Here is a 25,654-nt window from a genome sequence, read left to right as displayed (position 1 = left end):
TAAGAAGCTGTTATGGTACTGTATGAATCAGAAAAAGGACAAATGTAGCCAGTGGGGCAGCCAACCCTGCCCTCCTGCTAAAGTCAGCATAATTTGGGGCTTTGGTACATAAGCTAGGAAAAAAAGCAAATAAACATATCTGAACATGGGGAAACCACAAGTAACCTATTACAGAAAGTGCTGGATAGGCCTAAAAAGGAAAAGCAGCTGCTTACATAAAGGGAAGAATGGTGTTTTGAATTGTGGAGAGAAGTGTTGAAAAAGGGACCTGTGAAAGGTTTTGCAATGTTTGTGTCAAGTCTAAGGACTTCTCTTTAAGTAGCTCACCGTTACTTCGTAGAAATTTTATAATTGGAACTGTGTATAAAATATTGGGCCAAGTAAGTGTGACTGTGTATGTTGTTATCCTGATTCTAGAATCATAGAATAGTTAGGGTTGGAAATGACCTTAAGATCATCAAGTTCCAACCCCCCTGCCATGGGCAGGGACACCTCACACTAAACCATATCACCCAAGGCCTTGTTCAACCTGGTCTTGAACACTGCCAGGGATGGAGCATTCACAACCTCCCTGGGCAACCTGTTCCAGTGCCTCACCATCCTAACAGGAAAGAATTCCGTCCTTATAACTTGTTGCCCTGAGAGGTACAGGTATAGAGGCTGGGAAGCAAGGATGGGAGTCTGCTTAAGAAGTCTCCTTTGAGAAAGTAGGATACCATGTAATCATGTACTTTGTGGTGCTGCTGAAAACTGGGAGGCCTTGGAGGGCAGGAGCAGATAGCCAAATGGCAGCACATTGCTAAGGCAGCTGGCAGAGCCAAATCACTGCTGGAGTGACTCCCAAAGGACAGAGCAGCTTGTAATGCTTCTGGGTCTGGTGCAGTTTGGATGCTGCCCTGCTGCCCAGCAGAGAAGGCACCAGTCTCTGCTTTGGAGAAATGCAGATGTAAGATGAGGTGTTTACTGCAGGATGAAAGAAGCAAACATAGCAGCACCTTTACCAAGAAATTACAGGAGGGCTCAAAGTCATCTATGGCTGTAGTCTTTCTATCCAATGAAGTGGTGTTTGTTAAGCTAGTTAAGTGAATATGTGAGGTTAAAAATAGTGCCTGGTCATCAGTTCAATTTTCTCAGATCTCTGAGTGAGCTTTAACTGTTACTAGCATGGCCTGTGTTGCTGTCAGAAGCTTACAGTGAAGCATGCTGCAATTATACAGGTGATTGTAACACACTGTGTCAAATCCATTTTTGCTGACAACAGACTCGGCAAGCACAATCTTTATCTAAACTAAAAATTCACTGTCACTATTAGACTCTGTAATCTAACAATAGAGCTGCTTATGTCTTGAGGGTTATTCCCCTCCCAGTTCTTGTAGTTGGGGCAGGAAAGGCAGGTACACTTTTTTTGCTCTAAAAGCAAAAGCTGGAATTAGGATTTGGACCGTGGAAATAAGAGAAGACTTTCTTATTTGTTGTCATGACTGCCATTAGTAAATGGTGCTAAAAATAGCAATCATAAGAAACCAGCTGGGAAATGACAGTCTGAACAAACCAACTGCAGTGTAATGCAAGGCTGCTCAAGCAGTAACCCGACTGACTCATTGTCAGGGGTTCAGTAGGGTTGGGGGCTGAAATAGGGGTTTTCCTATAAATTTCATAAACTGCCTTTAAGAGGTGATCAGCATGTTAATCAAACAGCTGTTCTGCTTCAGTAGAGAACTGGTGCATACTTTAAATCACCATATTTCTTTGGATCATTTCTTCCCAAAACTAGAGGAGCTCTGAGCCAGAAGGAGTAGTAAAGCAGTAAAACTATTCTCTGTGGTTCTTCAGGAAACACTTCCACTTAGTGCTTCTCTTTTCAGTATCACTACTTCTTTATTCCAGCTTGTCAGCATCTTTCCTGTCCTTGTTTGACCTGCATTTTCAAACCTTCTTTAAGGTTGCTTTCTGAGAAGTGAAGGCATTTCATGTCCTTCTGTCAGTTTAATCAAAACTTTCTACTTTTTAAACTACTGGAACAATACTTCAAAGGAAAATGTATGTGGTAGTTCAAGCTCTAGGACCTTTTCTTATTCCTTTTTAGAAGAGTGCTGTGGAATTTTGTAGAACAATTGAAAAGCATGCTTTTTGTTACCACCTGACTACAGGCAATAGTTCTCTGTTCTCTCTCAAAACCATGCATGACTCTTAAGGCATCTTTCCCCAGGCAATCTGCTTTGCTGCTCTTCAATCCAAATAGCTGCAGTTCCTAAATGTTACCATACCTTTCTGTGAAGGAATCCTTCAGGTCTCATAGAGCTACTGTATCCCTTAAAGCAGAACCCATACAGCTAGTAGCAGTACTCTAGCAAGTAGATATGATTTTGTATGTTGTTGGGGTTTTTTTTTTTGTGCTGGTTAATTGTAGAATAGAAGATATTATCTAGCTAAGGTATTGAAATGGTCTTTGTGACAAAAGTGGCTGAATACCATTCTAACTCTGCTGTAGCCATGGGCGCTGCTTCTTGCAAGGCAAAGAAATGCTGAATCCCTGTAACTGAATAGGGTATGGTGATTTAATTTTGTGGGCATTTTCTGTTGCAACCTTTATTTTTGTACTCATTTCCCCCCCATCCAGCTTATAAACAGGGAGAGCTTTAAGTAATGCTTCTCTGAGCAGCTCACTGTTACACATCATGAGCTGCAAAGCTACTAGGGACTTCATTGCCTTATGTGCTTACTCGACAGAAAAAGCCAGAAGCACACTTTGTGAGGCCCGTGAGGGAACAGGAAGATGAAAACACAGATTTGGTGCGAGGGGTGTAAGATTTCCAGGTTTCAGAAACTTCACTGTACTGGAGAAACAAATGATCCAGTCGGCTTTGAAAATCGCATTTGTGTCTGGTCACAGGTGATGGGGTCTTCCTGGGTATCTATCTGGGAAGAGATGGGTTATGCTGTAAGAAGGGACCTACAGAAGACACACGAAGCAGAGAGGAAGTGAAAGTTTCGCAAAGGAAGCTTGTGGTAGCCTTAAGGATTTGAATTAACTCCGTGACCAAGTTGTTGCTTTAGCGCTTGTAAACGCGAGCCCAGGGGCCAGGGTCCTGTGGCACGGCGTGGCCTGGGCCCAGCCGCCCTATATGGGCAGGGCGTGAGCCACCCCAGGAGCGGGTCGGTGCGGTTCCCGTGGCACGTCAAACTCACCTGAGTACCGGGCGCAGCCGCGGCAGTGTATCAGCCACCACCACGGCCGGTCCCGGGAGAAACACCGCCCGCTGTGGAGCCCAGCGTAAGGTTCACGCCTTGCCTTGCGCGGTGACGTCGGAGGCGGCCGGAAGCGTTTGGGAGGGGCCGGTGCGGGCACGGAGCCGGTGCCGGGGTGCAATGGTGTGGGCGGGCAGCTTTAGCCCGCGGGTCTGCAGGCGCTGCTAGGCACGGAGGTACGTTGTCCCGTCGGGGGAAACCGGAGGGTAAAAGTAGTAAGAACACCTCCCGCCCTCCCCCGGGAGCGCCTGCCCGGCGGGGAGAGCGGCTGCTCCCCGGTGGGGCTGAGGCGGGCCCGACTGAAGGAGGGGTATCTGTGCGGCCGGAGCTCTCTCGGGGCGCGGTAAGGCAGAGGTTTCCCAAGCGTCCCGGTGGAATTCGACCTGTGTCCTTACAGCGTGTTGTCTGGTCGGGTTTATAGCTGTGAGGGGGGAGGGCACGGGACTGGTGTTTGGTACTTCAGTCGCTTGCAGATACCCAGAAAGTGTCTCGCTTACTCTCTCTGCAGAAGTCTTGTGTGCCTTGGTGTAAAACCTTGGTTTTGTGTTACCCTCATTTGTGTTACCCTCATGAAAGGCATTTTCTGCATGTCACACTGGGACAGTGTAATACCTGATTTTTGGTCTTTATGTTTTCCTTTTTTTTGTATTGAAGAGGCTTTCAGCTGCTTTGCAGTGTGTGAAATAACAGGAAATCATATGTGCCTTTTTCAGTTCTAAAAGTAGTCAGAAAACCTTAACTTGGAGTGCTGCATACTTAAGATTTGGCATTCCATGTTACAGAACCTCATCCCATTGCTTTGCCATAATGCTACCTGGTCTGCCAAGACCAACAGTCCTGGATCCTCCTTCAGCAGGATCCCGATTTCTGTTGCACACCCAGGGGAGTTCAGTGAGCAGGCTGTTAAACATGGGGTTGTAGCTTTCGGTTTTGTTTTCTTGGGGGTCTGCTATTGGTCTTTCTGATGCTAAAGGCAGAGTTATAGTTTGCTTTGGTCTTGATTTCTTCCTTTTCAAAATTAAAACAATTAAATTTGTCTGTCTTTGCATATTCCTGTTGTGAATTGATGGTGTTATCTCATGAGAAGATCAAAGGTGCAAAACAGGGTACCTTATATTCTCTGAATTGTATTCTAGATATTGGTTTTAAGTATGAGAAATAATACCCTTCTGACCCAAATCTCCTGCAAGATAAGCTAAATGTTGCAATGGGCCACTCCATTGTTGAATCATTGCAGAAGATTAACCCCGGGGCCCTGTGGAACAGGTCACAGACCTGAGGGGTTTGATTTAGTGGTGGGTTTTTTTATTCCTTTTTTTTTTTCTTCTGATATTGCTGACAGTTGTCACCCAGTAACGATGCTAGAACTCTCACCTTTGACTTCTACCCTGTCTGCCTGTCACCACCACACAGTTTGCATGCTACCTTAAGTTGGTGGCATTCTCCATAATGCGCAAGAAATAATTACTTAGTAGTTTCAACTGGGCCCTGATTTTTGGTCACCTCATTAAAAGATATGCTAAAGAAATTGCAGTGTAGCTGAATACACTCACAGACCGTTGTTTCATTTCTTATTAATGCTGTGCATTTAATGAAAGTAGTTAATTGTGGAGTTCAGGGATTGTGTGTGTTGGAGGAAGGAACATTAAGCACCCTTTGCTTCCCTCATATGTCTTTGCCTAGGATCTCTTAACTTTATGCAAGATAAAACTGGGAAAATCAAGTTCAGCCCCTAGGGCTTGTCTGCCTTGGGAAATTTGGGTATAGCACAGAAAATGTTAAAGGAAGCAGAAGTGGTTGGTTGGTTGTCTTGAGAAAACTGCTTTTGTGCTGGGTTTCTTTTCCCTGTCTGCAGGCAGTAGTCAGCTGCAAATGGAGAGCTGAGGGGCACTGAGATGTCAGCGTTCCTCTGTACAATGATGATCTTTATGTGGGATTCTGTCTCAGTAGACATAATATCTGGAAGCTGCTGATGACATTGTCTACCTGTGTGCACTGTCCTTTGTTCGGGTGGTGCCTTATTTTTTTAAGCCTTTAATTTTTGTTTTTCGCAACTCCAGCAAACTTACTGGAAAGATGTTTGCATCATGTCTTGTGCTGTTAAAGTTACCTCGGAGGGTTTTACTCCATGTAGTGTCATGTCACTTTGTTTCTTTCTAATTGAAAGGTTTGTTTTCTCAAAGGGATCTGTCCTTTGGTGCTGTCCAGCCAGTCCGTCCTTTAAACACACTCCAGCAGTGGTCACAGAACTTAAACTGGAGGAGGGAAGATGATGGCCTTGAATGGACAGGAGACGACAATCAGTAACCCGGTAACTCCCCTGAGTGTCAACAGCTTATCCCTTGGGAAATGGGACTTTGCTGTTTTATGTCAATAGTTATTACTTGTACTGTTTTGGACAGTGAGGGGTGTTACTGAGAACTACTTGCATCTCTTGCTATTTGAGGGAGAATGTCACAGGTGATACTAGGAGCTGAGGTTTAGAAGTTGTGCTGCAAATAAATGGGCACTTAATGCACAGGACTTTTAAAACAGCAAGGAAGTTCTTTTTGCCTCGGAGGGTAATCCTTTTTCATACACAGCTTATGTAGATGTCTGGCACGTTTGCAGGACATGCTGTATTGAAAGTGAAAGTATGCAAAGCAGTGTTTTCAGTCCTAATACTCTGTAAACATGGGTATTGCCTGGCAGCCCTTGGAAATGTTTGGGTTTGTTGTGCTTGTAACTTGAGTCTGACCAATTAAACTTGGAATCTTTCTTGGTAGTTGATACCTTACCTTAGAATAAATCCTGTTTTTTTTTAGGGAAGACTTGATCTAACACAATTCAACAATTGCAGAGAGCAGATTGGACAGAATGTTGTTTGCCTAGCTTAGAGAGTCTGGAGACTTTCTCTGAAAATCTCTAGTGTTCTTATGATCTCGAACAGTGGTCTGACACTGGCATATGGATAAAAGGGTGGGCTGGAGCTGTGTTTTTTGTTGTATCTTTAAAAAGGTAGTTCCTTTGAGCCTGCAGGAAATAGTCTTTTTAACGTTCTGTGCTTAAACTCTTGTAAAGTCTGTAAGGTATCTATGTGGAATATAGAGTAGTGCAGATCGGCACAGTACTTTCTTACCTATTATGGCTTTGCACTGACACATACCTGTGCCCTCAGTGAATCTGACTGTTCAGTCCCACTATATATTCACTGCTTGCAAAGTGGATAGAGCTAGGGATGATGAGGGAATAGCTTCAGCCTTCTTCATAAGAACCCAGCTGGGAGGGGAATGAAAGCTCTGTGGAGATTAGATAGGAAGAGTGAATTGCAAAAGGAAAGTTGGTAGATGGAGATTTTGGTGGGAGAGGAGGTGTGAAGAGGAGGATCTGTGTAAGGGAGAGAGTAAGAGTTCAGCAAGATTGGGTGGCTGCAGGGGGACTGATGAGTATGATGGGTAAGAAGACCAGGCTGGAGAATAAAAAAGGGTAAATCTGGGTTTAGGGATCAAGAGCCTAAGGCAGCAGTAAGTGTGAGTATTTGGGATTGGAATGTGGAGGCAGAGCTGGGAAAGAGTGTGCTGATGACCTCAGGGCAGCCTCCAGGCAAGGCAGCCTGCTCTATCTGGCCTTGCTTTGATCAAGGCATTGGGCTAGAGACATCAGAGGTATCTTGCAACCTCAGCCCTTCTGTGATTGTGTCCCCTGTGATACCACAAGATGAACTTAAGAGGGATGGAGGAGGGCAGGCTATGAAGATTTCACTATTCCAGCGGTTGTTCCATGAAAAGCAAAACTTACGAGCTTTATTACAGGTTTCATTCTGAAACGTATTTCTTCACTAGAGTACTGTTCTGAATCATTCAGAAAATCCTGCTTTCCTCTTCATGCCCTTTACTCCACCTGTCTGGCAAGAAATGTTGTCATGTCCCATCTGATGAGGTAGCTGTCTGCTACCCAGCAAGCTGAATGGAAGTTGTGTTATCACAGTTCTTTCCTCTGTAAAACCGTAATCTGTCCTTGCTTTATGAAAACTGGCAGGTATTAGGGAGAACTTGATCTTTGAGACCTCTCAAACTCAGTTGATGTTGACCAGTTGGCTTCAGAGGTAATTTTTGGAAGTCTGGAAGAGAGCCGGGATGCTGACTGATTATATGATGTCACAAACATTAATCTTAATAAATAAGGAAAAATTAGTAGAGGAATGTCTTGAGGTATGAGGAAATTACAGGCACATTCTGTCATAACAAAACCTCGTTAAGGCTGTAGTACTGCACCCAGGAAATGCTCTATTATGGCCTCGCAGATTCCATAACTTAGCTTCTGAAGAGTTGGTGCTCCTGCTTATGCCAGTAAAATACATACGTGAGACTTAAAACAACTTGACCATCTCTGAGTTCATGCTTGAGGAGCAAGTTCTTTAAGTCCATTTTGCCTGATACAGGAAACGACTGCAAATTAGGTTTTGTGCAAAGCATGGGGAGCTGAGAAGGGAAGTGGAGAGGGGGCAGAAAAGGGTATGTATCTACTGGCAGAAGTAATCGACATTCTAGATTTAGACAGTTTTTGCTGTCATTCCCCCTCCCCTCCTCAGCAATTCACAAGAACAGGTGTCAGTAAACGCATTCCCTTTTCATACCTTCCTCTTTCCCATGAATATACATATATTTAAAAAATAAAATCTCACCTTGTCCTTTTATAGTCCAATATTCCATTAAACAGTTATATTTTCAGTCTGTTCATTTTTTGTTGTTAAATTACTGGAACTCTTGTTGACAATTGATGTTTCATTTCAAAGATGTCCTAAAATCTTACACACTGTTCCATAGATAACAGATTTTTTGGGGGAGAAAAACAAAACAAAAACCCCAAACCCCAGCCCAGTCTTGGCAGAATTTTTTGTCTGTTAAGCAAAGCAAATGCAGCATTTGCTACCATTTACTTCCTCCCTCAACCTGAAGCACAAGTGATGATATGCATACTTACGGCTTTACTTTCAGATCAGTCACTTGTGAACTTCCACAGTTTTCTGTTAAGTTGCTCCCCTTCTCTCCCTGAAATAATAGATGCACCATCTGATGGTCAGGGTAGGGGCTTCTGTCAGCATGTCTGAGCCTTTGCCAGAGAGCCTTGCTGGGTGTTCAGGGCTTTTATTTTAACTGACATGTCCTCTTATATGGCTTAACAACTCTTACTGTGTTGCCATTTAGTTTAGCATAACGTGTGTGTGTGTTACCTTCTCCAGCTATCGATATGGAGTTAAAAATGGAACGGCTTTGAACCACTGCATGCTGTAGATACCACAAAGACCAAGACCCCTGAACGGGGCTAATTCATTGCACCTTGCAATTTTTAGCTCATTAGGATGAGGTATTTTGTTGTATTTGTCATGTAGTTTTTACTAGGAAGACACTCTGTGACATAGCTTCTTTTTCCATTACTGTTTTCCAAAATGGAGCAAGAACAAGCAAAAAGGCAGCTGCTGTAGCCTGGGGTCATAAGGGTTGTGGAAGGTTCTTCCTGATAATAGGTAGCCCTTAGCAATGACCTATTTTAAAGTGAATCCTTTTTATACTCTATTAATGAGGCAATAAAATATTATGACTATTCATTTGAGAGCTAGCAATGGGGGCTGGAAATGTTAGTTTTAATTTTATCTGAGAAGCCTTGTTTACATAGGTGAAAATATGCTGAGTTTTTCCATCCTGTTGTGGTGGGTATTTAGTGCTTTTCTACTGTTAATTTTAAATAAAATGCTAGTTGTGTTTCTTTTAATGTGTAAGAGCACCACATAACTAAGCATTATATTATTATTTTAAAAACTATTGTGGTTTCTTCTGCTTCCATTACAAAATGTTATTTAAATATTTTTTTTCTTCTCCCCCCCCCCCTTCTTTGAGATCATTCCGTATGTTGGGACAATATTTGGTGGCCTTGCTCCTGGACAGCTGATTAAGATCCATGGGACTGTTCCTGATGATGCAGACAGGTAGTGGTTACCATATCACTTTATGCAGTGTCACCATGTGAACAGGAATGTAATGAATAAAATGTGGCCAGGGATTCTACTTATTATGGTCAAAAAGGATTGGTCTAAATACTTGTGATAGCATCAGAGTGAATACAGGTTTAAGTGGTTAATTAATGGATGAACTGATTTTTTGCTTTATGTTGATTCTTTCTTTTTGATTTTTGCTTTGCCTGCTTTGGCAGTTGTTTTCCCTGTCATATGTCTCCCTGTCTAATGGGATTATCTGAGACTAATAAAATTGATAACTGGATGTGTTACATGAAGGAATTAACTTAAGCTGGGATAGGTAGGTATGAACTATTGTCTCTAAAGCAGAGTTATCCAGTGTGCAAAAGGCAATCAACACACTCAGTTATTTGCCTTTATTGCAATTCTGCTCAAAAGAGCGTACCAGAAAGCTAACACAGCTGGCATATCTTTTAGGGAAACAGGTAAAGCCTTTTATACAAAATGCTAACAAGGGAGGAATCATGTCAAAGTAAGTGTCTGGTTACCTGCACTTTACATAATGAAATCTCAGTCACGCATCTCTTGATTTTTACTCAGCTCATTATACCAAGGTGGTCCTATACTTATGTATAAAATCTCCTCTTAGAGGTGTGTCTTGTAGTATTATAATTACCTAAGGTAACTACAGATTATATCTTGGTCAGGTACCACTAAGTTCTTGCCTGGCCTTATATCCTCTTATGGTTCTCATTTGAACAATAGTTGGCCATAATGTAGGCATTCACAGCATTCCATTTTGAGGATCTTTCCAGTCTTGTGCTCCCATTGTCATGGTCTTGAGACAGGTTGTTTATTTTGTACACTTTTTACTCCTTTTGACATCAAACTAGAGCATGTGCCTGGTATGGGGGTTCTGTTCACTGACTTTGCCCTAGGTTCATTTGGTTATTCTCCTGAAGATGATGGGAGAGAAGGTGGTGAACACAGTAAGTGAGGAACTTATGTAATGCAATTTATAACCATTAAGTAAGTACTTTAATTCATTGCAAAAATCATGGGAGAGCTTTTCTCAAATGTGCAGAGGTTGGACAAATGTGGGTTTGTTGTTTTCTTTTGCTTATCCAACAACGCTCATTGTGTCTACCTGTTTTGATCCTCCACAGTAAAACACAAGTTTATCAAACTTTTAGGTGATTTCTTGACAGACTGAGCTAAATATGGTTTGTCTTATTTTTATGATTAGGTTCCAGGTGGATTTACAGTGTGGCAGCAGCATAACACCTAGAGCTGATGTGGCATTTCATTTCAACCCCCGCTTCAAAAGGTCTGGCTGCATTGTTTGCAACACGCTAGAGAGGGAAAGATGGGGCTGGGAGGAGATCACTTACGAGATGCCCTTTCAGAAAGGGAAATCATTTGAGATTATCATCATGGTTTTAAAGAATAAATTCCAGGTGAGTCTGTGTCAATTCTTTATCACGAGACAGTTGTTCAAGTCAATAAAAAAGAGGTATTTTGTATAATTACACTGAATAGGAGGAAGCCTTGGTTTCTCTGTTACCTAGGTATAGTCTAACTACAGAAAAGTTTGTTGTAAGTTTTTCTTTAAAGAACTGCTAAATAAATCAGACCTTTAATTTGTGTTGCTTCCCTCTAAGTTGGATGAGTAGCCAAGTAACTTCCTGCCATAGCTAATGGCTAACCCTCCCTTCCCTTATGTGCTGACCTTAGGATAAATATTTTTTGTGACTAGTGTAGGACAGCCCTCTCGGAGTGAATGTGTGAGGTGTATTTGTTGTGCTGTGTTAGACTGCATTAATAGATTCTGTTACATTGGTAATACCACATTGATAAATGATCAGGTGATAGAAACAAAAGGTGTGAAATGCAAATTTTAGTGTAGGCAAATAAATCTCATAGTGATGGAAAAAGACTGAATCATAGATGAGCTGAACTTAGTTGCTCTGAAATTTCTAGGACGCTCCCTGCTTCTGTACAAAACCAGTGTAAAACAGATACATGCATATAATCTGATACATGGCTGGTGTAATGTATGTGTAATATAATTTTCCTATTTTGTTTCCTATCTCTCTAGGTGACTGTAAACAAGAAGCACTTGCTCCTCTATAACCACAGAATTAGCCTTGAAAGAATTGATACTCTTGGAATATATGGCAAAGTGCAGATCAAAACTATAGATTTTGTTCCTGATGTAAGTTATATTGACAGCTGACTTATTCAGTTCCTTTTCTCTGCCTTGCTAAACTACAGAGTAGGATTTTATGGTGAAAAGGAGGTAAAGAAAAGCAGCTACACAGTCTAATGATAGTAACTTTTTTCTCCCGCCTACATTTCAGCATGTGAGTCTCATGTGAGGACCTCTGTGCCTCTGTTTTAGCCTTGAAGCTAAGGGCAAAAGAGTGACAAAGTTCACAGCTTACAAAGTTAATGTAACAGATGGTGTAAGAACTGATGGGATACTGGATCTGGGAGTGCATTAGACTTTTCAAATATTGCAGGATCTCCAGAATGAATCCTCATAATTCAGTGCTTCTGACAAGTTTGGCTACGACTGCAAATTGTTGCTTGGCTTCCAAATGCCAAATTCAGCCACAGCTGGCACTGCTTTTGCATATAACCCTGTTTTTCATGCTAAAATCACTGAGTTGTTGAACAAAGTGTAAAGTAGGAGTGTATGTTTGTTTCTGGGAGGTGAGGTATCTTTTTTCAAAGACTTTGTGGCTTCATTTGCACTTGAACCAAACTTCAGTGCATCTGAAATTAAGCCTGTGCTGAGCTTCCTCAGCTGCCAGCTCTACTAGAGAAAATAAACCAACAAGGAGGAGTTGAACAGTATTTTCAGACGGGGAGATCCTTCTGCTCTGGAAGGGTGAGACTTTTAGAGCAGAAAAGGTGATAAATTGCAGGGAGATACAGAAGGTTAATGCCTGTTCTTTTTCTTCCTGCCACTTCATTAAGGCAGCCTACGTAGTGCTGTGTAATATTCTGGGTTTCTGCTGCCCCATCTTCACTACCCTGTGGGCAAAGCTTGAGTCTCTTACTGCCAAACATCAGGTCTAACTCGGGTCAACAGACTAATAAACTGGGTTGATAGACAGTGGAGATGTGGACCTGAATGAAATAGGGTCTAGGCTTTAAAATTATGCCTATGCACTGAGCATTTGCAAAGCCTGTGCACAGATTTTAGTGGGCCCCATCACTTGGTCTTGGGCGTGTTGCCAGAATAATGTTACTCCAAGCTGTCTGAGGTCTTAAACGAAAGGTCTTAAAGGACATAACTCCCAGAAGAGCTCTGGGGGCAAGCAGGTTCTGCAGGTTGATTTCTGTCCCAAACACAAATTGAAACAGAGTTGTTTTAGTCTATGGTTGCTGATGCTGTATCCTTTGGGGAAGAAGGGAAAATGGAGAAGGGTGATTGTTTCCTTTTTGTCTTTGCTTCAAATATACTCTTCTGAGGAGGAAGGTGGAGGCTTGTATTGAAATAAAGAAGCTGAAGACATAATTTGGCTACAGCAATTGATCTTCAGGACTTTTTCTTGGTTTGTAGGGCTTTGGTTAACTTTTTTTTTTTATCATAGCCCTAATTTTCTGTGTTAACATTTAAAGCTTTGGAGCAGCATGGGTCCTCATATGGTTCTAAACCAACTTCATGTTAAAGTTCTGTGTTGTTAACAGTGACAGCTAAATATCTCTCTGCGGTCTTTACAAAGCTCTCAGCCATCAGCTCTAGGAGTAACAAAGATAAACACAGAAAATATATGTATGTTTGTAAAAGGTTGAATGAATCTCCCCATTATGTGATAAACTAGTTAATGTTGTTTGTTTTCTCATGCAGGGGGAAATGCCAGATGGTTCACAATTCGTAAGTAGACAATTCTCATGTAGACTTGTGGTAAATGTGAAGAGTAAAAAAAATGGAAATAAAAACATCTCAGTTATTCATGCCAAAAGCATGTACAAAACAAGGGGATCGAGAATCTTCTGGGAGATGACTATCTGTGAGGTTTTGTAGAGAGTAATCCTCTTTTCTCTCGCTAGTAAAAGTGAGGCTATTTGTTAAATCATTTAGAAAACCTGAAAGATAAACACAGCATCCGCAGCCATAAACAGAAAAATAAAAAGAGGTGCCTGAAGTTTTAGAGGACCAAATCACATTAAAAAACTTTTTCAAATAAGCATATTTAGCTTTCTCCTTGGTGACTACCTGCAAAACAAAAGTATTCTGCAGTCATCTTGCACCAGATGGCCTTATGTTAACGTGTGTGTCTCAGAACCTGTCTGGCTGCATCTTCCTCTATGCACTTCAGGTGGCTGGATGCCAGCATTGCACCTTAGGGTTGGAATTCACATCCACATAGCAGAGAGCATCGATGGAGTAAGGGCTCATCTTTTTGCAAAAAGCTGTAGAGGTGGACAGTATCCAGGCTGGAGTAGGGACCATGCTCAGACTGAAAAGGGGTTGGAAGCCCAGAATATATACAAATAGAATTTGTGGAGAAGGTGAAGTTGCAGTGAGCACCATGATTTTAGTTGTCTCACTACTTCAGTCAGCCTTATTCAGTCTTCTTATCAAAACCAAATAACATGCAATATTGTCATTTGCCAGTGGTGGACTTCAACCAAAAAGAAAAAGTAAGGCCAGGTATTTCTCCATTCACTCCTTTTCCCTGATTGAAATAACTTGTAACACAACAACAAAAAAAAAGGGCAAATAAAATGTTTGCATTATCTATGTGCTGGTGCCAGGAGGGCAGAATGCTGTTGTGGTTTAAGCCCAGCCTTACGTCAGAACCACGCAGTCTCTGTCTCACTCCCTCCCTTGTCCCCCCACTCCCGGAGGGATGGGGAGGAGAATCAAAAGAATGTAATTCCCAAGGGTTGAGATAAGAGCAGTCCAGTAACTAAGGTATAACACAAACCACTATTGCTACCACCAATAATAATAATGATAAGGGAAATAACAAGGGAAGAGAATAAAACCGCTCACCAGCCACTGACCGATACCCAGCCCGACCTGAGCAGTGATCTAGCCCTTCTGAGTAAATCCCAGTTTGTGTACTGGGCATGACGTGCTGTGGTATGGAATACCTCTTTGGCTAGTTTGGGTCAGGTGTCCTGTCTCTGCTTTCTCCTGGCTTCCCCTCCTCCCTGGCAGAGCAAGAGACTCAGAAAGTCCTTGGTCAGACTAAACATGTCTTAGCAACAACTGAAAACATTGGTGTTATCAGCGCTGTTCCCAGGCCGAAAGTCAAAACCACAGCACTGCACCAGCTACTAAGAAGGAGAAAAATGACTGCTACTGCTGAACCCAGGACAATACTCAGTGACCCTATTTCTAGTACTTAGGCAACTGTGGGACTGAATCTTATTCTTTAAAGCATTACTGAAGATTTCAGAGAGAAGAGGTCAGGATGTCTGTATCTGTATAATTATATGATACAAACTTAAATTAGTGCAGGGAGTTTTGTGCTTACTTTTTCCCCCCCCTTCCACCATTAGTGATGGCAGAAATGTTTATTTTGAACCCAAATTGGTACTCTAAAGAAAAAAAAAATATTGATATGTTTATCTCAGCATAACTTGGTGCTGTAGTTAAGTTCAGTTTGTATATTTTAAAAAAGTAAATCAGTAAAAATTTTTACTGGTGATGTACTTCCAGACTGTTCCTTATGTTAAGAAACTTGATACAGGACTTCGTCCAGGATGCACAATTACCATTAAAGGAGAAGTGAATAAAAACCCAAATAGGTAAGTGTTGCTGATTTTTTTTTTTTTTTTTTTCTTCTATTTAGCTGAGCTACTCTTGAGAATGAGTAGGCTTTTTCATGCCTCAGTATATCCTTACTCATTTACAACTTTGCATCTGGAATCATCTGAAACTACAGTGCAGTTTCTCAGGAACCTGCAGGATACTGCTTTAGAGAGGACTTTATGAAGAGCAGCTCCCTTGTGAAAAGTGAAGGTAAAACCTGAGCGTCTTACCTGCTCAATCTGCATCATTCACAAGACTGTGTGTCTGTTCAGGGTTTCCACTGTGTGAGGCATGTGAGCACATGTCATACAAGATAGCTTTTATTCTTAAGAGATCAAAGAGCAAGAGAACTAGTAGAAGTAAATGGAAAATGAGTGAGGTGAGATGTTGGTGTGCTCAAATGCTGCATGTTGCAGCATTTCTCTGAGTATTTCTTGATGGCCTCCTCTGGGACAGCATTAAGCATGAAGGTGCCTGACGAGTGATGGAAGCTGGTAGGGCAGTATGAGCTATAATTTTGATAGCAAATTAGGAACAAGAGGTTGCCAAGAAGAGATGATTTAAAGGAGGGTGGGGGTAGGGGAAGTGCAACTCTGTCAAAATGGAGCTGAGGAAGTGTGGGTGCTTCAGCATGCCCTTTGCTTGAAGAGTAGTTTTGGCTCTGTGAAGCACGCCTAAAAATGAATCAATTAGTGCAGACAATGAGAAGCATGCTTTTTACGCTGTGTGTATGCATTGCATTCCTGCTTCCTGAGAGCACATAACCTCCCTGCAGCTGAACAGCACTCAGAGTTCATATTTATACAGGAACCCAAGGACTAGAAATGTCAACACTGTGTGAACGACTTTAAATTGGACAGGATAATTAATACTTGCATAGGAGCATTTGTTTTCAGACTTTTGGCTTGAAAAGCTTAGTAGCTCAGCTCAAATGCTGAACGTACTGCTTACAAGTGTGAAGAGGCTTTTGGGTGTTTAGTTAAAACATTGCCGGTTGCTCTTTGTGCTTTTAAGTATATAGAGTTTGTAAGTTATTGAATGTCTTTCAGTTCACAGAGTTATAGATACTCCTTTTCCTTGGTGAAAAAGAGAGCTTCACAGCTTGCTATTTTGTACTTGGACTAAGCAATTCTAGCCTTCTCAAAGGGCAATAACCTGGCAGCTGGAGCTTATCTGGGGGAGGAATATTTCTTCTTCAAATGCAGTAAGGTCTTTGCCACATGTTGAAGTATTCATTTGAATTTGGATGACTTTTCCCTCTGATCAGTCTCCTCCAGACTTCCCCTTTAGGCGCTCTGTGTTGTGGACATAGCTGACATTAGAGAGTATTCATTCAGCCTGGGCACAACTTACTACAAAGTAACACTGTATGCATTGTGTCCCACGACTCTTAAATGTACAGAAAGAATCTTCAAACTTTTCCTTGGAGTCTAACTAGTTTGGTAGCAGAAAGACCATCTTTAGGCAAAACAAGGCTTCCAACTCCACTGCCCGAGTTAAGAGATGGTGGAGCAAGTAGCACCACATGGTTCTGTGAGGATGCTGCTTCCTCATGCTGTAGGGGAGCAGCACTTGGCCCTCTTGGCTCAACACCTCCTTACTGAGAAATTAACAGAAAGCTGTGAGTGATGAAGGAGATCTAGCAGGGTCATGTCCTGCATCTACTGCTTGTAGCCAAGTTTTCTGTGTGAAAGAGGCATGTTAAGTGCTTGCTTGGTCTTCAGGTGAATCACAGTCCTGGCTTCCACACTGTTCTGAATATTGGCTAAGGATTCGGTAAGTAGCATGTAATACTGCACTGTGTCTATAAACCCTTGGTATAGTAAACCTAAAATTTATCTTCCAGCTTTACAATAAATCTGAAACCAAGTGACTCCAAGGACATTGCATTACATCTGAATCCCCGAGTGAAAAATAAAGGTTTTATAAGGAATTCATACCTTCATGACAGCTGGGGAGAAGAAGAAAAGGAAATTGGCAATTTCCCTTTCAGTCCTGGGATATACTTTGAGGTAAGGTTAACTGAAACACAGCATCAAACTGGTAATTTTATCAAAAGGATTAGCAGTGGTGCTTAAATATCTTGTCACTAATACAGATTTAAATAAAACTGACATTCCTGCATTTCAATGTCTTGAGAATACTTAGGATTAAAAGGGAACTGTAGGGAGCAGAGATTTCACTTGTGTTTAATGACAGCTTTCTTTTTAAATAGTTGCAAGAACTCAGTCTGTGCTCAGAACAAATTGTAATTGAAATGAGTCAGACTCACGGGTCCCTTCCAACTTGAGTTATTCTATATGGATTTTATTGAAGTTTTGCTTATTTTAAAATGTCTTTTGCATGAAACGTTCCTTGTAACAGAAGCAGGGCTTGCCCAGGTCTAGGCTAGATCATCAGGTTCGTTTTCCATGTCTTACCTGAGCTTAAAACTTAACTGTTACTTTTCTTGCTTTTCAGCTGATCATTTTCTGTGATGCTCACGAGTTCAAAGTTGCTGTCAATGGTGTTCACACTCTGGAATACAAGCATCGTTTTAAACAACTTGAAAAGATCAACACAGTAGAAATCATAGGAGATATTCAGTTGTTAGATGTGAGGAGCTGGTAATATTTCTCAGTCAATACTAAAAGAATTAAACCTCTTTTAATAACAGTGCCTCCTTGTCAAGTACAGACAGGTGCTGATTCATGCTGAGCCTGCCTTTATCTGTCTAGGCTTCTGTGTCTGCCTCTCATGAGGTGAGTACCAGAACTGCTAACTGCAAGATTAAATCCTCCTCTACTTTACAGTATCCTGGCAAGCTAAGTGTTTGCTCAGATAAATCTCCTGTATTACTGAACCTAAGAATATGAAAATGCTGCATCATACTTCATCTAACAATTGCACTTGGTGTGTTCAAGTTAAACTACTACTCAGCATTCCTTGATAGCATACATTCAATATACTGAAGCAAAACTATACTGAAGTAGGATCTTAAGATATGGTTATCCACACCACAAATAATTCATTTAAAATAGAATTCTTAAATATACTACTTATATTAGCACTACTTTACTAGTTTATATTAGCAACTATAACCTTTTGACTGAGGTGGATTAAGGAAACAATTGACCCATCAGTTCTAGCAAAAGGCAAGGAATTTTATCTTCTGAGCCTGCTGTGCAGTAGGACATTATCTGACACCTTCTGCTTGTAAGTGTTTTAAATCAAACATAGAGCAGCATTTCTAGATTTTAGTTTCCCAAAGTGTTACAAATGAAAATTATTTCACTGGTAGCAACTGTGTGAGCTTTTGAAAGCTTGTTTGATCTGAAATGGCTCTGAACTGAGTTGAGGTTGCTCAGGGACTGAAATGGATGTTTGCTGTTTTCACTTAGAAAAAATAAATGTGTGAACCCAACTACTCCAGGCAGGGTTTCAGCTGAGATATAAGACTCAGATACTCATCAGTGGAACAAAGAATGAATCCTTTTTCAGTCTTGTATTAAAATACTATCTGAAACAAGCTGTTTCTGTTCAGTTTTCTGTACAAATGTCAGTCTCAATTTTTATACTTTTAAAATGTTCCTGGCTGTCAATACATGTATGAAGGATGTTCATATTTATCTTAAAAAGAGTGAAGCAATTTCAAGAATAAGGTGTACCTTAAAAGACTGTTTAAAATTAATCACCAGATTTAATGCATAAAAAGCATAAATAAAAACATTTGTGAACTCTGCCTTTCTCTTAATGTAGCTACATAGCTATTACCCCTTTTTGGTTTATATTTTGTCTTGCGTTGCTTATTATCTTACTCATATCTCCAGGGTGGCACAGTGATTGTGTCTGGAAGACCACTTCCCCATTGAGGAGTTAGTGATCCACAGACCAGTTACCCTGTGTAGGTCTCGGCTGTGCTGGTGTGTCCTTCAGGAGAGTGTTGTACTGCACGATCAACTTAGCTGACTGATGGTAATGGAGGAGCCAGTAGGCAGCTCCCAGTTGGGTGTCCTTGCCTTTATCTAGGAGTTGAGCAGGAAGTTCTCATGTGAACATTCTTTTTATTTGACAGCAGACATGATAAATAGTTGTTTTCTAAGAAAATCCTGTAAGAGCATGAATGACCACAAAGGGGCAACCTTGCTGTAGAGATCTGCATGGCGTGCTATACCCTGAACAGAGGCCCGTTCCCAGCACTAGATGGGACATACGAGTACCTTCTTTAGTGTTCTTACCAGTTGCATTTTAAATCATACTTTAGAATTTCAGTGCCTTTCATATTAGTGATATAAGGAACCAGCACCTCCTGGTGCAAAACAGGTGGTGAATTTTTTGGTACATTTATTAACAGTGCAAACAATTTATTCTTCAGATAAGTAAGTGCTATTGCTTTAGCTTGTCTTTAAAGACTAAAAAAACATGAATCCCAATTTATTAGGATTTATATGAATCCTAATTTATTGTAACTTTTCAGTATCTTCTGTGGCTTTACTTTTTGCTTCCCTGAAAAGACAGAAAAGCAGATTCTCAGTACTGTACCCCAAACATAGCAGAACTCAAGTGTCTTGCGTGTCACTCTGTGCCCTATCAGAATTTGCTTATAGCTTGCTCCAGTCTCCCACTGTTAAGAAAAAAGCAGTTAAGGAAAAGTCATGCAGAAAGTCCCAAGACCATCCAGAAATTACAAAGCCAGATTCTTACAATGCTTTATTAAAAAGTTAAGATCTTAGCTCTGATAAAAATTAGTATGACTGACTAATTTTGCCTGTAACAGTAGCCTGTGTGAAGCTAACATGATTCAGACAAAAATCTGAAAACAAAGGAAATCAACTTAGAAGTAGCTTTGAAGTGGTTCTCCTAAAATGACTTCTAGTTGTTGAATTGTCTTCTGACACAGCTGTTCAACTTCTTCACACTCATCTAGAAAAAGAAAGCAAGCAGGAATTAAATAAAGCAGCCACTGAAAGCTACCCTAGGAAGGCCTCATCACTCATCAAGGCCAGAACTAGCTTGAAACACCAGGTATGAAATTATTATTAAAAAATACTTTGGCACTGCCTCAGGACTTGGGTGAATTATTTCTATTGTAACACTGATCTAAAACATGGAACTAGGGAGATGCGCACACTGAAGAAACTACCATAATTGAACTTTTAGAATTGTTGCATGCAATCCACTTCAGTTTGCATCCTGTGCAGTTTAACCTACTGTATACCAATATATAAGTTTTACAGCAACTACAGAAATCATACTGTCTGAACCTTTGAAAAGTGACCCTTATTCTCTTTTTTGTCTTAGGCCAGTTGTCTGCACCAGTGCCACTTTAGAACATTACCTTCCATGAGTTCAGCTAAGAATGGAATGGATTCAGGTAGCAGGACCAAGTAGTTCTCTTTCAGTTTTTGTGCAACTTCTACCAAAGCAAGCAGAGCAGCAAATCGGACCTAAACCAAAACAGTAATCTTTGTAAGGAAACAAACATTTCAGTATAATTCTGTTTTCTCCCCTGCCTGCCTCCACTTTCTTTCCATTGAAGGTTGTAAACTAGCTCCTGCTACTGAAGGGAACTAGTTTTACACCAGTTTAAATCTCAAGATTTGGGTTAGGGTAATGTGAAAGGAAAAAATAGGTCGCAAGAAGCAGGTAAGTTGATAAAATTGTCTTGAACTTCCTGTTGCAATGAGACTGTTTCAGTGTATCAGAAGGACTTAGCTCATTACAATGACAACCCAAGCACTCCCCCGAAGAGCTACAGCCTGTCAAATAGGAGAGCATTGACAACTGTATGTAGTAAAGTCTGGAGATTTATATATAAGTGTCTTCCAATTCCCCCTCTTTTTTCTTACACAGGTTTTACTCCAACAGCTACCCAGTCTTTAAAGAACCCAAACCACACAGTGTGGAAGCTATCCACATGTGGAATATTGACTGCCTACAGTAAGAGCAGAAGGCCATCTTGTTCACATCTCTCTATGGCCTGGGAGTAGCACAGTACTCCCAATACAGTATCAGTATTTTAACTTAGGTGAGTATTTTAGTAGTGACTTGGCTAATCCAATTCTGTTTTCAGATACACTGTTCCCATTTTCTAATGCAACAAAAAAACAGTTTGAATGCTGACAGCTCCCAACCTTAGAAGAGGTGTGCCTCATTTTCAGCAGGATCTGGTAGTTCAGTGGTTTCCAAAGAGAATCATCTGCCATTGCCACTGCAAACTGAGCTATGCAGGGTATCAGGTGCGCTGTCACTCTGTCCTGGAACTTCTCATCTCCTCCAAGTGTATTTTCTAGCTGTGGAATAAAAAGCTTGTCAAACAGATCCAAACAAATCAAGCCAAAAGCACTTCTAGCTTTGGCTTTTAAGTACTCAAGAGTTGCATCAAAGACCATCAATGGGAGTGCAACTGGTCTGCAAGAACTCAACAACATGCATGAACCTTACAGAATGACGATGTTTAGAAAGAGGATAAAACCATAATTCAGAGCCTTAGGCAAAGCAATTAATACTGTTTTGTCTTTGGGCCACAGACAATAAATTAATTCCTCCCTTTTTAAGGGAGAGGACTGAGGTGAGGTTAAATAGGTAAAAATAATAAACCTTTCAGATGGGGAAAAAAAAGTCAGTTTTGAATTGTTTTTTCCTGTATATGTCAATACCTGATCAACCAGAGGCATCATCAAAGTTTCTGCTCTTTCCTTACTCAGGAACTTCTGGGTGTCAAACAGGAAGAGCTTGTGCAGACAATTCATGGTGAACTGCAACAGCAGACAGCTCTTCTCTGTGCTATTCTCACAGTCAAAGAAAGCTTCATCTATATGTCAATCAAGAAGGGGGAAAAAAAAACAAAACGTAAAAAAAAAAAATCCCTGAAGCTTTCCCACAAGATAGAAACATCATTCATTTGTGAATATAGCTAAAGGATGACTACATAGCAATTATGTACTCATCACTCAGAACAATAAAGATGCAATATATTATCTGGCTTTTAGCTAATGCCCTAGCAGGTCTGGCACTGCTGTTCATAGTCAGCTGGGGATAAAAGGGACTAGACATGGGCTACAGGAAGCCACAGGCCATACCAGTGGATGTGGAGAATTTCTTCACTACAAATAGGATAAGCAAGTAAGTTTCCCATACAAAAAACTAATACCTATTTTTGCCAAGAAAGCAGAGGAGTCTGAATACACCAGGTAACATGTAAGAGAAGTCAAAGTATGGAAAAACAAGAAAGAAGGCTGAACAAGTTGTCCTTTTCCCACACAATTTCATTCTAATGGAATTCACTGGGACTGACATTGAAAATTTTCATCTGGTCTCAAGTTTGTACTGGCAGTCCAGAGCCCATGGATGAAATATGTCCTTTTGTTCCACTAGAATAAGAAAGATGCCTTATTTATGAGATAAAGAAGAAATGAGGTATGTGCCATGAAGTAAATCCTGTAAGACTAAAGTTTCATCAGTTATAATTAACCTATTTCAGCAATTAAATTAGCCTGCCAACACTTCTCTATAGTTAGTAACTGAAAACTTACCAGTTTTAGAAACATTGACCTGGTTCAGTGTCTCAGCAAATGGCTTCAATAAATGACCAGCAAACAGGGTGAAGAGGCCCTTGAGCTTGTCTGCAATGCAATCTGCTATTCGGTGGAATGTCAGTAGTCTGTCTTTTAGGGCAGACTCTGTTTTGGACCAGTCAAAGAGCTGAAAGTGGAAGTCAGATTAGCTCTTTACTGTGTCTGTCCACTGGAAAACACAAATGTGCTGATGCAGATGTATTATATTTAAACTTCTTACCTTAAAGAAGAGGGGTCTGAAAGAAGCCTCGGAAAGTTTCATAACCATACTTATTAGACAATCAATAATGTAAGTCTCTGTCTTACCAACTTCCTCTAAATCATCCTGGGAAAAATTAGAAAAGAGAATTCCAAGTTTGAAATGTAAGACTTTCAGTTTTCAAAGCATATTTTAGTTTGTTTCAGATTAAATACCTAACTGTAATGTTTTCTGCCCCAAGAACAATTCTCGAACGTAGAGTATTTGATACCCAGAATTTCCAAGCACAAGTGCCATGGAAACTACTAATATTTTTTTAAAAACAACTGATAGAATTAGCACACAGAGGTTGAGCTGCTGTTGTTCATCCCCCTAAACAAGCCACCTTGGCATGATCTGTTCTGAAGTCCAGGGCTTTCATGAAAAACGCTGTCAGCTCAGACTGATGAGAGATCAGGTGCTCCTTCTCCATAGTAACAATGTGCTCCTTCAAAATGTTCATAAGGGGAACCAGGCAGTTCTGCAAAACAAAAGCAAAGCAATGCAAAGGCAACTGTGATACTGATAGTAACTGAGAAACATCATAACAACGAAATAGGATTTCAGCACTTCATACATTTACTCATTAAAATACTGTTGATAAAATAGATAAGCTTTTTCCTATAATTTTGGAGGGTTTAAAGTAGTAGGATTCCTGAAAAGAGTCTGGTCTCTCTTGGTTGAAAATTATGACTCAACTTGTGTTCCCAGCAGATAAATCAAAGCCTTTATGAATGGACAATCTCTCAAGCATTCATCATCTAACATGCTAAGGATATTAAACTGGTGCATTTCTCCCAGGTCTAACTTTCCTGAATCACCACTGCAGTACAAAAGAAAACAGAGATAATATAAAGACTGTGCTAGGTTTGGCTGGGATGGAGTGAATTTTCTTCATAGCAGCTCACATGGTGCTATGTTTTAGATTTGTGACCAAAACAACACTGGTAGCACATTGACCAGTGCTCACAAAGCATTAAGACTTTCTTTGTTTCTCACTCTGCTGCCCCAGCAAGTAGGCTGATGGCAGGTAAGAGGCTGGGATAGGACACAGCCAGGACAGTTGGACCAAATTTTGCACTGCTTGGTTGTATTTTTTTTCCCTTTCATTCTTTTTAATCAGAATGCAAAAGAATGATAAAAAATAAAAGTCCTTACCTTCCGGGTATTTGCCACTTCACTGTAACACTTCATAACTGCAGGCAAGAATATTCGGGGAGCAAGTCTTGTAGCTAGGATAGTTTTCAATGATGATACACGTAAGCTTATCTGGGAAGAAGGACCAAACTCGACCACAAACTTTTCCAAGCAGACAACCTATCAGGAAATCCAACAGAAGTGAGACATACTTGGAACAACAGGAACTTGTCTTAGAATAATCTGTTGCAAATGGCAGACAGGAATGTTGCTGTTTGCAGCACCTGGAGCACCTTGTGTTAAGATGTCTGTGTACAAAGCCTCGCTGTCTTTTTCAGACTGAAAAAACACACGTCAGCAGTAAGGGGTCAGAATTACCCCAACACATTTGATGATATCATGGATATTATAGAAAGATCCTCCAGGATTCAGCTTCTTTTCCAAACAGGCAAACTACAATCTATCAGAGGGAGGAATAGCAGATGCTCTCATATTCTTTTAGTTATCTGCATAAGAAGGTGAGTGGAAAAGTAATATGTTATGACCTTCCACATAGTTGGCACATCTATTTCAGTTTCAGACAGAAAAAGTAATCTCTGTTATCTTCTTCTAGGAACTGGGCAGATCTTTCCCCCTTTACATATCCGTAGGAATTAAGAGAGCTCACCTGCAGCAAGCAATCCAAAAGATAAGGGCTAAGGAAGTGTGGTAATGTTTCTGCGACCTTCAGCAGAGCAGTGACAGCACTCAGCAAGTAAATCTCATTGGTGACCAGGTCCTTCTTATTTTTTAAAGTCTTCAACAATGCTGGCATCAGCCTGTGAATAACCAAGCATAGACAGAGGAAGGTGAAACCACTGAGCAGTTGGCGGCACATTTCCAATCCCATAAATCCATCTGTTAAGCCTGCAGGGACAAATTCTACACAATTTTTTACATGTGTATTTGAGAAAACTCAGTATTCTTGGCTATTCTGCTGTATTTCATTTTTTCAAAGCTAATGAAGGGCATTAGATTTCAAATTGCAGAATGGTTCTGATCAGAAGCTATCGTTAAAATCACCTAGTCCAATCCCCCTACCATAGGCAGAGACATCTTTCACTAGTTCAGGTTGCTCGAAGCCCTGTCTTTTGTTTAAAGATTTAATGACAATAAGAAACTTGAACTCTACTGATTCTAAAACTCTTACAATTTCACCACTAGCTTCTTAGTTCTATGACCAAGAAGCACCTTTAAGCACTATGAATATCTTCATTCTTATCTACACAAAACACACGCAGGCAGACTGCCACTTGGCCTTCACCAGCATTCCTTCAGTAATGCATTTTAGTATAATTCCTGCTTCAATTGGTTCTGTTAAAAAGAACCCAACACTACCTTGGAAGCTGAGGTATTGCTTGGGCTTTCAGTGTATAGGTGACCTCAGCTATACATAGCAAAGCACTTCCTATCACATTCTTTTCCTCTTTCTCTGAAGAAATTAGATCAATGGCAGTTTTCAGAACAGGAACAAACGGCACTGGGTTTTCTGCGCCAAAACCTTTGCAGAGCAGCTTGAGGCTGAACAAAGCAGTTTGCCTGTTGATGGCTTGCTCCTCCTCTTCGTCTTTTCTTTTACACTGTGCAATAGCAATGAGCTCAGGAACTAGCTCTAAGAGCTGCAGGATCTAAAAGGACAAGAGAACACACTTTAGGCATGCAGTTAGAAACTCAGAACATGCAAGGTAATGATGGTCAGGGAGCCT

General features: G+C 40.8%; 2 protein-coding genes and 1 long non-coding RNA gene across 4 annotated transcripts in view; 1 reads left to right on the top strand and 2 right to left on the bottom strand.

Annotated features, from left to right (window-relative positions):
- Positions 1-2,364: 2,364 nt before the first annotated feature.
- On the bottom strand, positions 2,365-3,213 carry LOC134173386 (uncharacterized). Its single transcript, XR_009968229.1, has 2 exons — positions 3,146-3,213; positions 2,365-3,106 (listed from the first exon to the last, which is right to left on the bottom strand). It is a non-coding gene; the product is annotated as an uncharacterized LOC134173386 (long non-coding RNA).
- A 78-nt stretch (positions 3,214-3,291) lies between these two features.
- Positions 3,292-18,699, top strand: LGALS8 (galectin 8). Of its 2 annotated transcripts, none has more exons than XM_062637410.1 (9): positions 3,292-3,425; positions 5,417-5,560; positions 9,126-9,214; positions 10,449-10,659; positions 11,301-11,417; positions 13,062-13,088; positions 14,886-14,974; positions 16,825-16,990; positions 17,439-18,699. In XM_062637410.1, exons 2-9 carry the CDS (start codon positions 5,519-5,521, stop codon positions 17,586-17,588), a joined length of 891 nt encoding a protein of 296 aa, XP_062493394.1. In that variant the 5' UTR covers positions 3,292-3,425; positions 5,417-5,518; the 3' UTR covers positions 17,589-18,699. The 2 variants fall into 2 exon arrangements, with proteins under 2 accessions (XP_062493394.1, XP_062493395.1); XM_062637411.1 differs by having other exon boundaries at positions 3,325-3,425; positions 5,433-5,560.
- Positions 18,700-19,654: 955 nt separating this feature from the next.
- Positions 19,655-25,654, bottom strand: part of HEATR1 (HEAT repeat containing 1) — a 36,885-nt gene continuing 30,885 nt past the window's right edge. Inside the window, exons 35-44 of the mRNA XM_062637406.1 lie at positions 25,287-25,576; positions 24,577-24,727; positions 23,931-24,089; positions 23,119-23,253; positions 22,755-22,859; positions 22,493-22,661; positions 21,617-21,771; positions 21,092-21,250; positions 20,296-20,404; positions 19,655-19,880 (exon numbers count right to left, since the gene is read on the bottom strand). Of these exons, the coding sequence (XP_062493390.1) occupies positions 19,792-19,880; positions 20,296-20,404; positions 21,092-21,250; positions 21,617-21,771; positions 22,493-22,661; positions 22,755-22,859; positions 23,119-23,253; positions 23,931-24,089; positions 24,577-24,727; positions 25,287-25,576 (1,521 nt within the window). The 3' untranslated portion in view covers positions 19,655-19,791. The remainder of the gene's footprint in view (positions 19,881-20,295; positions 20,405-21,091; positions 21,251-21,616; positions 21,772-22,492; positions 22,662-22,754; positions 22,860-23,118; positions 23,254-23,930; positions 24,090-24,576; positions 24,728-25,286; positions 25,577-25,654) is intronic.

Source organism: Pezoporus occidentalis, unplaced genomic scaffold, assembly GCF_034315485.1.
Source record: "Pezoporus occidentalis ecotype Australia unplaced genomic scaffold, CSIRO_AGI_Poc_V1 ctg52, whole genome shotgun sequence".
NCBI lineage: Eukaryota > Metazoa > Chordata > Aves > Psittaciformes > Psittacidae > Pezoporus > Pezoporus occidentalis.
Note: the sequence above shows the minus strand (reverse complement) of the source record. Positions and strands in the feature narration are given on the sequence as shown.